The sequence below is a fragment of the Mesoplodon densirostris genome, chromosome 17, assembly GCF_025265405.1.
Source record: "Mesoplodon densirostris isolate mMesDen1 chromosome 17, mMesDen1 primary haplotype, whole genome shotgun sequence".
Taxonomy (NCBI): Eukaryota; Metazoa; Chordata; class Mammalia; order Artiodactyla; family Ziphiidae; genus Mesoplodon; species Mesoplodon densirostris.
This window is the reverse complement of record NC_082677.1, coordinates 203,074-215,785: the sequence shown is the minus strand read 5'-3', so window position 1 is coordinate 215,785 and position 12,712 is coordinate 203,074. Positions and strand designations below refer to the sequence as shown.

Genomic DNA, 12,712 nt, shown 5'->3' with positions numbered 1-12,712 from the left:
ATTGGCAGGTGGACTCTCAACCACTGCGCCACCAGGGAAGCTCCTCATGGTAGTTTTGATTTGCATTTCTCTAATGATTAATGATGTTGAGCATTCTTTCATGTGTTTGTTGGCAATCTGTATATCTTCTTTGGAGAAATGTCTGTTTAGGTTTTCTGCCTGTTTTTGGATTGGGTTGTTTGTTTTAATATTGAGCTGCATGAGCTGCTTATAAATTTTGGAGATTTAATCCTTTGTCAGTTGCTTCATTTGCAAATATTTTCTCCCATTCTGAGGGTTGTCTTTTCGTCTTGTTTATGGTTTCCTTTGCTGTGCAAAAGCATTTGAGTTTCATTAGGTCCCATTTGTATATTTTTATTTCCATTTCTCTAGGAGGTGGGTCAAAAAGGATCTTGCTGTGATGTATGTCATAGAGTGTTCTGCCTATGTTTTCCTCTAAGAGTTTGATAGTGTCTGGCCTTACATTTAGGTCTTTAATCCATTTTGAGTTTATTTTTGTGTATGCTGTTAGGGAGTGTTCTAATTTCATTCTTTTACATGTAGCTGTCCAGTTTTCCCAGCACCACTTATTGAAGAGGCTGTCTTTTCTCCATTGTGTAGTCTTGCCTCCTTTATCAAAGATAAGGTGACCATATGTACGTGGGTTTATCTCTGGGCTTTCTATCCTGTTCCATTGATCTATATTTCTGTTTTTGTGCCAGTACCATACTGTCTTGATTACTGTAGCTTTGTGGTATAGTCTGAAGTCTGGGAGCCTGATTCCTCCATCTCCGTTTTTCTTTCTCAAGATCACTTTGTCTATTCGGGGTCTTCTGTGTCCATACAAATTGTAAATTTTTTTGTTCTAATTCTGTGAAGAATGCTATTGGTAGTTTGATAAGGATTGCATTGAATCTGTAGATTGCTTTGGGTAGTATAGTCATTTTCACAATATTGATTCTTCCAGTCCAAGAACATGGTATATTTCTCCATCTGTTTATGTCATCTTTGATTTCTTTCATCAGTATTTTATAGTTTTCTGAGTACAGGTCTTTTTCTCCTTAGGTAGATTTATTCCTAGGTATTTTATTCTTTTTGTTGCGATGGTAAACAGGATTGTTCCCTTAATTTCTCTGATTTTTCATTGTTAGTTTATAGGAATGCCAGAGATTTCTATGCATTAATTTTGTATCCTGCAACCTTACCAAATTCATTGATTAGTTCTAGTGGTTTTCTGGTGGCATCTTTAGGATTTTCTATGTATAGTATCATGTCATCAGCAAACAGTGACAGTTTTACTTCTTCTTTTCCAATTTGTATTCCTTTTCTTTTTCTTCTCTGTTTGCCGTGGCTAGGACTTCCAAAACTATGTTGAATAAGAGTGGTGAGAGTGGACATCCTTGTCTTGCTCCTGATCTTAGTGGAAATGCTTTCAGTGTTTCACCTTTGAGTATGATGTTGGCTGTGGCTTTGTCATATATGGCCTTTATTATGTTGAGGTAGGTTCCCTGTATGCTCATTTTCTGGAGAGTTTTTATCATAAATGGGTGTTGAATTTTGTCAAGTGCTTTTTCTGCATCTATTGAGATGATCATATGGGGTTTTTTTCTTAATTTGTTTATATGGTGTAGCACATTGATTGATTTGCATATACTGAAGAATCCTTGCATCCCTGGGATAAATCCCACTTGATCATGGTGTATGATCCTTTTAATGTGTTGTTGCATTCTATTTGCCAGTTTTTTTTCAGGATTTTTGCGTCTATATTCATCAGTGATATTGGTCTGTAATTTTTTTTGTGATATCTTTTTCTGGTTTTGGTGTCAGGGTGATGGTGGCTTTGCAGAACGAATTTGGGAGTGTCCCTCCCTCTGCAATTTTTTGGAAGAGTTTGAGAAGGATGGGTGTTAGGTCTTCTGTAAATGATTGATGGAATTCGCCTGTGAAGCCATCTGGTCCTGGGCTTTTGTTGGTTGGATTTTTTTTTTTTTTTTTTTTACATCTTTATTGGAGTATAATTGCTTTACAATGGTGTGTTAGTTTCTGCTTTATAACAAAGTGAATCAGTTATACATATACATATGTTCCCATATCTCTTCCCTCTTGCGTCTCCCTCCCTCCCACCCTCCCTATCCCACCCCTCTAGGTGGTCACAAAGCACCGAGCTGATCTCCCTGTGCTATGCGGCTGTGGTTGGAAGATTTTTAATTAGTTTCAATTTTATTTGTTGTGATAGGTCTGTTTATATTTTTTAATTCTTCCTGGTTCAGTCTTGGAAAATTGTATCTTTCCAAGAATTTGTCCATTTCTTCGTGGTTGTCCATTTTATTGGCATATAGCTGTTTGTGGTAGTCTCTTATAATCCTTTGTATTTCTGTGGTGTCAGTTGTGATTTCTTTTTCATTTCTAATTTTATTGATTTGCATCCTCTCCCTTTTTGACTTGAGTCTGACTAAGGGAGAAGAAAGAGGAATGATTTAGCCACCATGATGCTGGCTTCACCTTCAAAAGTTCCCAAATTTCTTTAATGTAGTTGAATTTCACCTTATTCCTTTATGGGTAGTGCTTCTTGCCTTAAGTCTTCACCTGTCCTGAGGTCATAAACATATACTCCTAAAGTATCTAGCTGTTCCAGCATTGTTTATTAAATAATTGTTACATGTAATTTTATAAGGTGCTCACAGTGGTGGACACCCATTCCCCTCTGTTCCTCCCAATAAGAATGTGCTCAGGGGCTTGTTCATGACGTTCACAAACAGCTGAGAGAATTAAGCTTGATGAGCTTGAATACTGGTTCTGACTTGACTTTTATTAGTTGACAACCTTGGCAAGTTATTTAGCCTCTCAGCTTTGATTTCCTCACCTATAAAATGAGGCCGTTAGTCTTTTCTATGGAGGCTGGTTGTAAGATTTAGAGACGATGTAAGACAGAGCTCACACTGCACTATGGTTCTGTGCGCCTGTGAGGTGGAGGAAAATGTTCATTTAGCCAAAATCTGTGTGCACTCCTTGATCCGTTTTTTCTTATATCCTTACCCTCCACTCCCATCAATCCCTAAACTAATCCTGATGTTGATATTTTCTGAATTAAGTAGGTTGAACCATATGATATTGCTAGCACTCAGCTGTTTGGGACCCACGGGTCAGTGATTTGACACAGTACAAACACTGCCATCTCCATAGTCGCCCACCAGCCTCCTGACTGGACTCTGCCTCTGTTCTTCTCCTCTAGTCTATTTTCCCTGGAGCATCCAGCATCCATTCTAGTGTTTAACATTTAAGTCAGATCTTGGCACTTGAGCTTGAAACCCTTCAAATTTGGGAGTGTTTATAATATCCATTGGCATATAAGAAGAAAATATTAGAACTTCAGTGTATTTTTAATGTCACTTTCTTGTTGGTGGTGGTGTCTGTGTGTATGCACACACATGCTTATTTTATAATGTATGAACATGTACATGATTTGTGTGTTGGTCATGATCTAAAAAGTTTAGACCACAGCCATTAGGTCTAGATTATAATTACCCAGTTATTTTTTTTCAAGCCAAATTCTCTGTGTATTCCTGGAAGCTTCTATTATCTGTACCCCATTCCTACCCTCTAACTAAAGTCCTGGTGATTGTCTCCAAACTACCTTTGGGTCCATCTATTAGATTAGTTGAGCACCTTTCTCCAGATTGTACACTTTCAGAGAACAGATACTTTGCCTTTCTTGATCATCAGGACTTAAGTATTTGAATAAGTATTTGAATTTATACAGTGAAGAACTCCTAGGAATTAGTAAAGAAAAGTACTAAGACTTCCTTAAATAATGGGTAAAGGACAACAGTTCACAAAGAGTGAACTAAGGAGATGTTTGACCATAGTATTGAATAAACTTAAAACTTTCAATTAAATAATAAAACTAACTCTGGTAATTATATTCTAACAGGCAATCCATCTCGAAGATCCAAGTCTGTGTCTCGTGATTTAGGCGATTCGGATAAGGGACAAGTAAATCTCTTTGTTTTTATATATTAAAACATATTATTCAGGCTTAAAGTTGACTGGTTAACTGGCTTAAGTTTCTAAACCATTTATAAAGGAAGCTTTTTACTTAACATTGTAAATGTTTTCTATACAACACCAAATACTAGTCATACTAGAATCCTATAATAGTGGAATCTGGCTTTTGGACTAAGTGTAAGTTTTAGCTGCTTGAGATTTTTATTACATGTAATGTAGGACAGACTGAGAGCCTCTTGTCCTTACAGATAGCCTTACCCAGGGCACCTGAACCAGTGAACTCTCCAGATCCTGAATGTAAAGAAGAGGATGAAAAAGAAGGAAAAGAAGAAATTCAGGGAGAAATCAGCCATCCTGATGGAAAGGTTAAACTTTTTTTTTTTTTCAAACCAATGAATACTATAAAAAATGAACATGGGTTAAAATAGAGTTGAAACACTTAGGTTCTGAAATGATCTTCAAGACTTGATGGGGCTGAAGACCTTAGTACCTTGGCACATGACTCGGTTTGAACCTTGGGACCCTATGAAAATACTCAATAGACAGCATACATTTAGTTGCCATTTCTGATTTAGAGATGATGCAACAAAAGGAGGAATACAATCTAGTTGCTTAAACTTCTTGTTCTTTCTCCAGACATAGCTAAGAAGCCTTGGTAATTAATCCTTGGTACTTTTGAAAACCTCAGTTCTCGGCCCTACCCTTCCTGCAGGCTTCCTTAAATATTTCCTGGATCAGCTGCTCTCCACCCGCAGCCTGACAATTTTATTCTTGTGCTTAGGAAAGGTTTTGAGTGGGAAAACGGCCTGGCTGGGTGTTCCAGCTAAAAAGTGAATGACAAGAGGAGGAACATAAACAGGGTTACTGAGGAGGTGATGAGGGAATTTTTCCTCAGGTTTATAGAACATGTACTTTTCCAAGTACTCTGATCCACTTTAATAGAAATCAGAAGGCCAAAGTTCACTGCAAATCTTGAGGAATGAGTGAAGAACAAAGACCAACAGTCAGAAGTAAGTTGTTAAGACTCTTCCTGTACAAACTCTACTTTAGGATAACAAATTGTTTGACGAGGGAAGGTTTTCTTTTTTAGAAGAAGAATCGCAGCTAATGAATGGAAGAGGAATGAGAAAATTAAGAGAATCACCAGTTTACAATTTCCGATGACACGAAGGGTCTACAGGTAGTCATCAGTGGCTCCTAAAACCTTAGACGAAAGGTTGACGGATCTCGTGATGCCACCCAGTCAGTGCTGAGGTCAGGAGGCAGCACATACTTACTAGATTTCTGGATGTGCTGCCATACGAAGCCCACTGCTGCACCTGAAAGTACTCGTCAGAGTAATTCAGCTGGAATTTAATCAAGCCTCGAGAGCTAACTACTGGGTTTTTTTAAGGAAAAACAGTGATATTGGAACATGTTTAATGACACCATAATGGAAAAGCAATCAGCCAAATCCAGAGTGTGGGAAACGTTACATATTCAGTGACCCAGTTCCTTCAACAGTTGGCATTAAAAAAGGGGTAAAGGGACCATTAGAAGTTGAGGGTAGAGACACATCAAGTGTGTGTGGATCTTGTTTTGATCTTGATTCAAGTAAACTGTAAAAGGCCTTCTTTGTGTGAATTTATGGAAAATATGGCTATGATATGATGAAGGAATGAATTAGTTTATTAGGGATGATAACGGTTTGGTTTTGTTAAAAATCCTTCCATTAGAGATATCTGTTGAAATGTTTACAGGAGAAGTGATGTCTGCACTTTGCTTGAAAAAAAAACTACTAAAAAGTTTGTTTTGGGGGAAGAGTGACCTAAGAACAGTGATGTGTAGATAAGTGAAGTTGATTATTATGAGCTTATTAACATTTGTCTCGCTCTGAGAAATGTTTTAATTTTTATTATGAAAAATTTCAAAGTAGGCAATTTAAAAGAATTAGGGATATTTTTGTCGTGTGGTCTCAGGAAGTTTTACATATTGATACTCCTGGTTTTTTTTTTTTTTTTTGTAGATAGAAAAGGTTTACAAGAATGGGTGCCATGTTATATTGTTTCCAAATGGAACCCGAAAAGAAGCGAGTGCAGATGGAAAGACGGTCACTGTCACTTTCTTCAACGGTGATGTCAAGCAGGTCATGCCGGATGGGAGAGTGGTAGGTTTCCAGGGGCGTGTTTTGTCCGTAGCGTAAACACCTCCGAAGAGGAGGCGGTGCTGACTCTGTGTCTTTGCAGATCTACTACTACGCAGCCACACACACCACCCACACCACGTACCCAGAAGGACTGGAAGTCTTACATTTCTCAAGCGGACAGATAGGTGAAAACCTGTGCCCTCTCAGTTATTACATTCTTCCTTTCCTTTAAAAATAAAATATTTATGGTAACTCCTTTTTCTACAGAAAAACATTTCCCAGATGGAAGAAAAGAAATCACGTTTCCTGATCAGACTATCAAAAACTTGTTTGCTGATGGACAAGAAGAAAGCATTTTCCCAGATGGTACAATTGTCAGAGGGCAACGGTATGTTACCTGTTTTGTTTCTAGATTTTCTAGTTTTCAACTTTTATTAGCAGTTGAATTTTTAAAATCTTAAAAACATTTGTTTAAGTCATTCAGCATTTCACTGCGTTCAGAATTTGAGAGCAGGTAAGACATGTTTTCAGCATTCTGGAGTTTAGGATGAGTTTGAGATAAATGCATTGTAACGTCTAGTTAGTCTTTAGCGTACAGACCTAAAGGGTGTCTGAACAGCACTTCACGAAAGGAGAATGGCAAGTATTTGTTTAGAAATCAGTCTGGTGAAATTTGAAAACAGTGAGCGAGACACAAAGAAGGAAAGCTGCCCTGTCAATTTTTAACAATAACCAGACTCTGTGTTTTGATTGGTCTCCCTGTCCCAGCCAGACTCTGTGTTTTGATTGGTCTCCCTGTCCCAGCATAAGCACTTTACTCCTCTGGCCACCCTAAGCCAATTCCTTAAAATCAACAATTTCTTTCTTTATCCTTCTGAGTGTTAAATTTCTTGAAGTTAGAGTCAACTTCTTCAATCCACAGTGAAGAGCATCTTATAAGCACCATTTTAATTGAAACCTTGGTGGAGTTTTGTCAAATCGAGAGTCCTATTTTTAGTTTCACCCTCCTCTCCTGGAGTGTAACAGTTTAAGTACCCATTAACTTGAATTCTATGATATAAACTTGGCAGTAATGTAGGAACGTCTCATCGTCATGACTGTGTTTTTCCCTTAATGTGGTCTGAAACTTTATCTGGTGCTCAACTAAAGATTTTCCTCAAACTTTATTTCTTCTGTGTACAGTATACTTTGATTTTAGAAACTTTTCAAAAAATTGACTCGTATGATTGAAATTTTCTGTAGTAGAAAGAAAATAATATGAAAAGGTCCCCATATCCGTCTATCCATCTTCAAGTATTAACTCATGGCAAGTCTTTTTTCATCTACACTCAAGCACATCCCATGTTATTAATTCATTCAGGATTATCATGTTTTAATGGAGGTATAACTGACAGATAACATTAGTTTCAGGTGTACAACAAAGATCTGATATTTGTATATATCGCAAGATGATCACAGAATTCTAGTTAACATCCATCTTTACACATACTTACACATTTTTCTTGTGATGAACACTTTTATTCTCTTAGCAGCTTTCAAATATGCAATTCATTCAGGATTACTTTGCCGTTTTTCACTTACAGCAGTGGTTCTCAAACTTCAGGGTGTACCAGAATCACCTGGAGGGACTGTTCAAGAGCAGGTTGCTGGGCCCCAGCCAAATAATTTGCGTTTCTAATGAGCCCTCGGGTGATGCTGACACCCTAGGGCCACACTTGATAGGGCACTGGCTCTCTAACACTTGTATGTGGCACAGAGCCATTGTGTTCATATAAAATTTGAGAAATAACCAAAACAGAAAAAGCCATTCTGTGCTGAGAAGTTGAGTCCCAATTATACCTTATATAAGGACCAGGGATGATCTAGGAGAAGGAATAACTGCCAGAGTTCTCCTGCTGTATACTTCATTTTTTAATAAAGAAATTAAATTCTACTTTAAATTTACAGAGATGGCAACAAAATCATAGAGTTTAATAATGGCCAAAGAGAACTACATACGGCCCAGTTCAAGAGACGGGAGTATCCAGATGGCACTGTTAAAACTGTGTATACAAACGGTCTTCAAGAAACCAAATATTCATCTGGTCGAGTAAGAGTTAAAGACAAGGATGGTAATGTTCTAATGGACACAAAATTGTCATGATCCTTGTGTATGGCTAATCATGAAATAACACTAACTTGATCTTCTTTAAAAAAATGTCCATTTCTTGTGGATTCTGTGGTTTAATTTATATATACTGTGTGTGTGTATATATATAAATGGAAAAGATTGTTTGGAATATAAAACTTGATGCCTTTTTTCATAATGTTTGAAGTGCACAGGGACAGCTTTCATTTTTAGTTCACCTACCTTGTCTTTCTACGGTTCTAACCAGTATAGACTTCTAACAAGTGGATGCTTTCATTGGTTGGAGATGGTTATGAGAGCCAAAAAGTACAAGAAACACAGTATCACAGATTTTCCCACCGCCTACCTGTCCTATGAAGGTCTTGCTCAGAAAGTTTACTGAAGGAGTAAGAGGATTTCTCCAGTCAAAATATTACTGTGCTCAATTAGTACTAAAATTAAAGCATTAGCTACCACAGAGTTCACAGAATTGGAAGTTAAAACAGTGACTGAGTACAAATAAACAGTAAAACAGGCAGAAGAGTTCATTCTATGAGTGCAGATAAATCTCATAGGAGGAGAAAGCAGTTGTAACGAGGGTGACGGCTGAGAAAGGCGGGGCGTGAAAACTAACCAGCCAGTGTTAACTGATTGATAGACCACAGGTGCCTTGACCTTATTACCTGTAAGACCGGGCTGACAGAAGCAAGATGTCCTTGAAGAGGGGGGCCAAGTCACCTACAAGTAGAGTTACATAGTAAGTTTGGTCTAGTCACTTAGTGCAGTCTGACAGTAGTGCTGGGCAGTAACTCCGTTTTTTTAAAAAGCCACATGTATTAAAAATTCCAGTGATTTAAAACTGAATAACAAAAAAGTTTAAAACTTTTCAAAGAAAATAAGTAATTATATATATATATATATTACCTCAGGAATAGAGAAAGATTTTAAAATTTTATTTTTTTAATTATTATTATTTTTTGGCTGTGCTGCACCTCTTGGGGGATCTCAGTTCCCAGACCAGGGACTGAACCCAGGCCACAGCAGTGTAAGTGCCAAATCCTAACCCCTAGACCATCAGGGAGCTCCCCAGAGAAAGATTTTTAAATGAGACACAGCACAAACCTTAGAAGGTTGATGAGTCAGAAGTTTCTGTTTGTCCAAAGATACCACAAAAGAGAGTAAAGTCACAGCCTAGGAAAAGAAACACGTATCTGACAAAGGATTAGTAACCAGAATATATGAAGAATCCCTATTAGTTAAAATAGGTAATTACAAACAAAGGATATTAATAAGCAATAAACTGACTAAAACCAGTAAATGCATATTTCAACAATGAGGTACCTTTTTACATTAGTGTCATAAACTGGCAAACAATGGTCTGGCCACACCACATGTTGGCAAGGAACTTGGACTACTGATGGTAGAATTAGCTGGTAAAATCACTTTTTTGGAAAGCAATTGCTTCATGACCTAGTACTAAATTCCACTAAAGTATATTTACTAGGAAACCCCTCACAGGTGCATAAGGGGTTGTACAGCAGAGTATCTGTAATTGAGAAAAAACTGGTAACGACCTAAATATCTAACAACAGAATAAATTATATGCACAGATGGATGTAACAGTGAAAGTGAATAAAATAGAGCTATGCATACCAATATGCATTATATAGTGGAAATTAGGGGAAAAAGGTAATTGTGTGAGACTGCACACACAAAAATATACAGAGCAACACTATGTCTTATTTATGGATGCATGCATATACAATAAAGTTATAAAGAGCTACATAAGAATGATAAACACCAAATTCACAGTATTCACCTCCTCTGTAAAACAGTGACTGGGGAAGGGTAGAACAGAGGCCTACAACTGTGCTGATGATGTCTTATTTCTTTAGTGGAATGTACATTAGTTATAAAATGAACTAAATATGTTTTTTCTAACGTGCCTGAAATATTTCATTTAAAAATTACAGTAAAATGAAATAAGTAAATACTTGAAAGCAAATATTTATTAACTTTTTTGGAACAATTCCTAACAGTTCAATATGTAAAGAAAAGAAAAAAAAGGCCCGCACTATTGCAGAACAAGTCAAGAAAAATAAGCCTGAAACGGTCTACATATAACAGAAAACTTTCTTCTGGGCTGCTACAGATGCTCTGTACTGTAAACCTGAAAAACAAAAGGTGTGTTCTTTTAAACCTTTGCTTAAGGTTCAAATACAGTTACTGAATCACGTTACATTTATGTGATAAAGAGTGAGCTGTTTACCAAAGAACTTTAATAACCTTGTTATCAGGGCACTGTGCTCAATTAGTACTAAAATTAAAGCATTAGCTTTAGTGCTGCATGTGTAGCACAGCGTTCTGTGCTTATTTATAGTGCCCACTTTCTGCTGCTCTCCTCCTGCCCCCATAACCATCTGGCACCATGAATGGTCAGGACAGCCGTTCCAAGCAAGCGTTTTTATAGCTATGGAACCTCTTTGTTACTGGTACTGAACAGGTAAGAAGGGCCCATGAAGGAGAGATCTACAGGAGAGATTCCGGTTGAGCTTTGTTGTCATTCCTTTGACAAATCAAGGAAAGGCCAAAGGTGCTTTTCAGGGCAACTTAGTATGAATCTCTGCTACATCAGTCACATGCCGTATGCTGACTGTAAGGGTGAACAAGGAGTCGTGGTACTTACATCACTCATCTTGGTCTGCAAGCCCCATTTCTACTAATGACATATGAACTGGATACCGTTCATCTTCATATAATGTCACTATTTGTTCTGGTACCTGAGCCTAAAATTAGAAAGATACGTGTCAAGAAAACACCATCATGTCTTTGCTGCCTGTTCCTCCTACAACTGGCAGGAGGGACAAGGCATTCTCTAAGTTTATTTATAATTTATACGTTGTTACTTTCAAAAGGTATCTTGATGGTTTCTTGCTAAGTCCCATTCTTGCCATCTTTTACTTTATTTAAAATGTAACTCTCCCCAAAGTTTTCCTAGATTGAGCCAGTGGGCTTAAATACTACCATCCCTGTTAAATTCATTTACATTCTACACATAAAGCATACCTTTATGCATACAGTCACCAAATTTTCAGTGTTACTCATAGAGGTGAATACACAGGTATTTATAAGAACATTTGTTATTTTCACTGGCTTCTTGAGAGAAACCCTGCATAAGCTATTTACACCACTGCACACACAGGAACATGGTATGTACAAAGGTTTCCAAAAAGCACTTTCTAGTAATAGCACTGCTTCATTAAGAGCTCATTCTTGTCACAGCCAGTATATCAGAAATCCCCCAAATCAGGGCAAGCTGGACTGAAACAACCGTGGTGAGGAGGAGGGTGAACCGGACTGAAACAACGGTGGTGAGGAGGAGGGTGAACCGGACTGAAACAACGGTGGTAAGGACGAGGGTGAACCGGACTGAAACAACGGTGGTGAGGAGGAGGGTGAACCGGACTGAAACAACCGTGGTGAGGAGGAGGGTGAACCGGACTGAAACAACCGTGGTGAGGAGGAGGGTGAACCAGACTGAAACAACCGTGGTGAGGAGGAGGGTGAACCGGACTGAAACAACCGTGGTGAGGACGAGGGTGAACCGGACTGAAAGAACCGTGGTGAGGACGAGGGTGAACCGGACTGAAAGAACCGTGGTGAGGACTGGGGTGAACCGGAGAGCATGCTCCCACCTAGAGAGACTGCTGTTGCACCCCTGGTGCTGTCATTGCAGAAGATTTTGTAATACTTACAAATAAGACTTTTTGTATAATTTTCCAATTTTAAAACAGCTGTGCAGTAAATTAAACATGGTTACAAGCTAGATACAGCCTTTGAGCCACCCCTTTGTGACTAAGCCTCAAGTAAAAAGCATATTTATACCAAGCATGATGTGGATTTTCTTTTCTAGACCTTTTGATGCAGCTTCTACTGCATTAAACAATTCAAAGTCAGTACAGTTATGATATGAGCACCACTTGAACCTTTCTCTGACTCTGACCAGAATCCCCGTGCTGGTCTTTTCTACTTTTAGGATGCAGCTTAAATGTCACTTTCTCCCAGTCGTCCTTACTGAATAAGCACTCGAGTGCCTACTAAGCAGGGGCTCAAACACCCTACCCTGATCTCTCCACACGGAACTCATCGCTCCTGCTTCTCTCCCCACACCCACACCCCAAAGATACCTATACCTTTTTTATAGCATTTATTTCATTCTACCTTGTATTAGTAGTTTACATGTTTTCCTCATTATCAGTTCTTTGATTATAGGATACTCATCTTGATCATTTTTCATCTTAGTCACTACATCACTGATATTTTATATCGTTGCAGGACTAATCAAAAGTTTGTAAAATATAAACTAAGACACTTGAACAAGCCTTAAAATTAATCCTATAGTATTTACAACATCAAATGCTTTAAAGCATTTTTGCATCTAGAGCTGCAGAGATAAAAAGCACTTTAGAAAGTTAACAGGGATCCTTGAAATAGCT

At 38.0% G+C, this 12,712-nt stretch overlaps 2 protein-coding genes across 7 annotated transcripts in view; one reads left to right on the top strand and one right to left on the bottom strand.

Moving 5' to 3' along the window:
• The window catches only part of CENPJ (centromere protein J), a 59,814-nt gene extending 47,742 nt beyond the window's left edge, over positions 1-12,072 (top strand). For 5 of the 6 annotated variants that reach the window (XM_060079676.1, XM_060079680.1, XM_060079675.1 and 2 more), the window contains 6 exons: positions 3,911-3,972; positions 4,233-4,349; positions 5,990-6,130; positions 6,210-6,294; positions 6,377-6,497; positions 8,057-12,072. In XM_060079676.1, coding sequence (XP_059935659.1) covers positions 3,911-3,972; positions 4,233-4,349; positions 5,990-6,130; positions 6,210-6,294; positions 6,377-6,497; positions 8,057-8,252 — 722 coding nt within the window. In that variant the 3' untranslated portion in view covers positions 8,253-12,072. The remainder of the gene's footprint in view (positions 1-3,910; positions 3,973-4,232; positions 4,350-5,989; positions 6,131-6,209; positions 6,295-6,376; positions 6,498-8,056) is intronic. The other variant, XM_060079679.1, reaches the window with a different exon arrangement.
• The window catches only part of RNF17 (ring finger protein 17), a 116,045-nt gene continuing 114,236 nt past the window's right edge, over positions 10,904-12,712 (bottom strand). The window contains exon 36 of the mRNA XM_060080280.1: positions 10,904-11,002. Coding sequence (XP_059936263.1) covers positions 10,904-11,002 — 99 coding nt within the window. The remainder of the gene's footprint in view (positions 11,003-12,712) is intronic.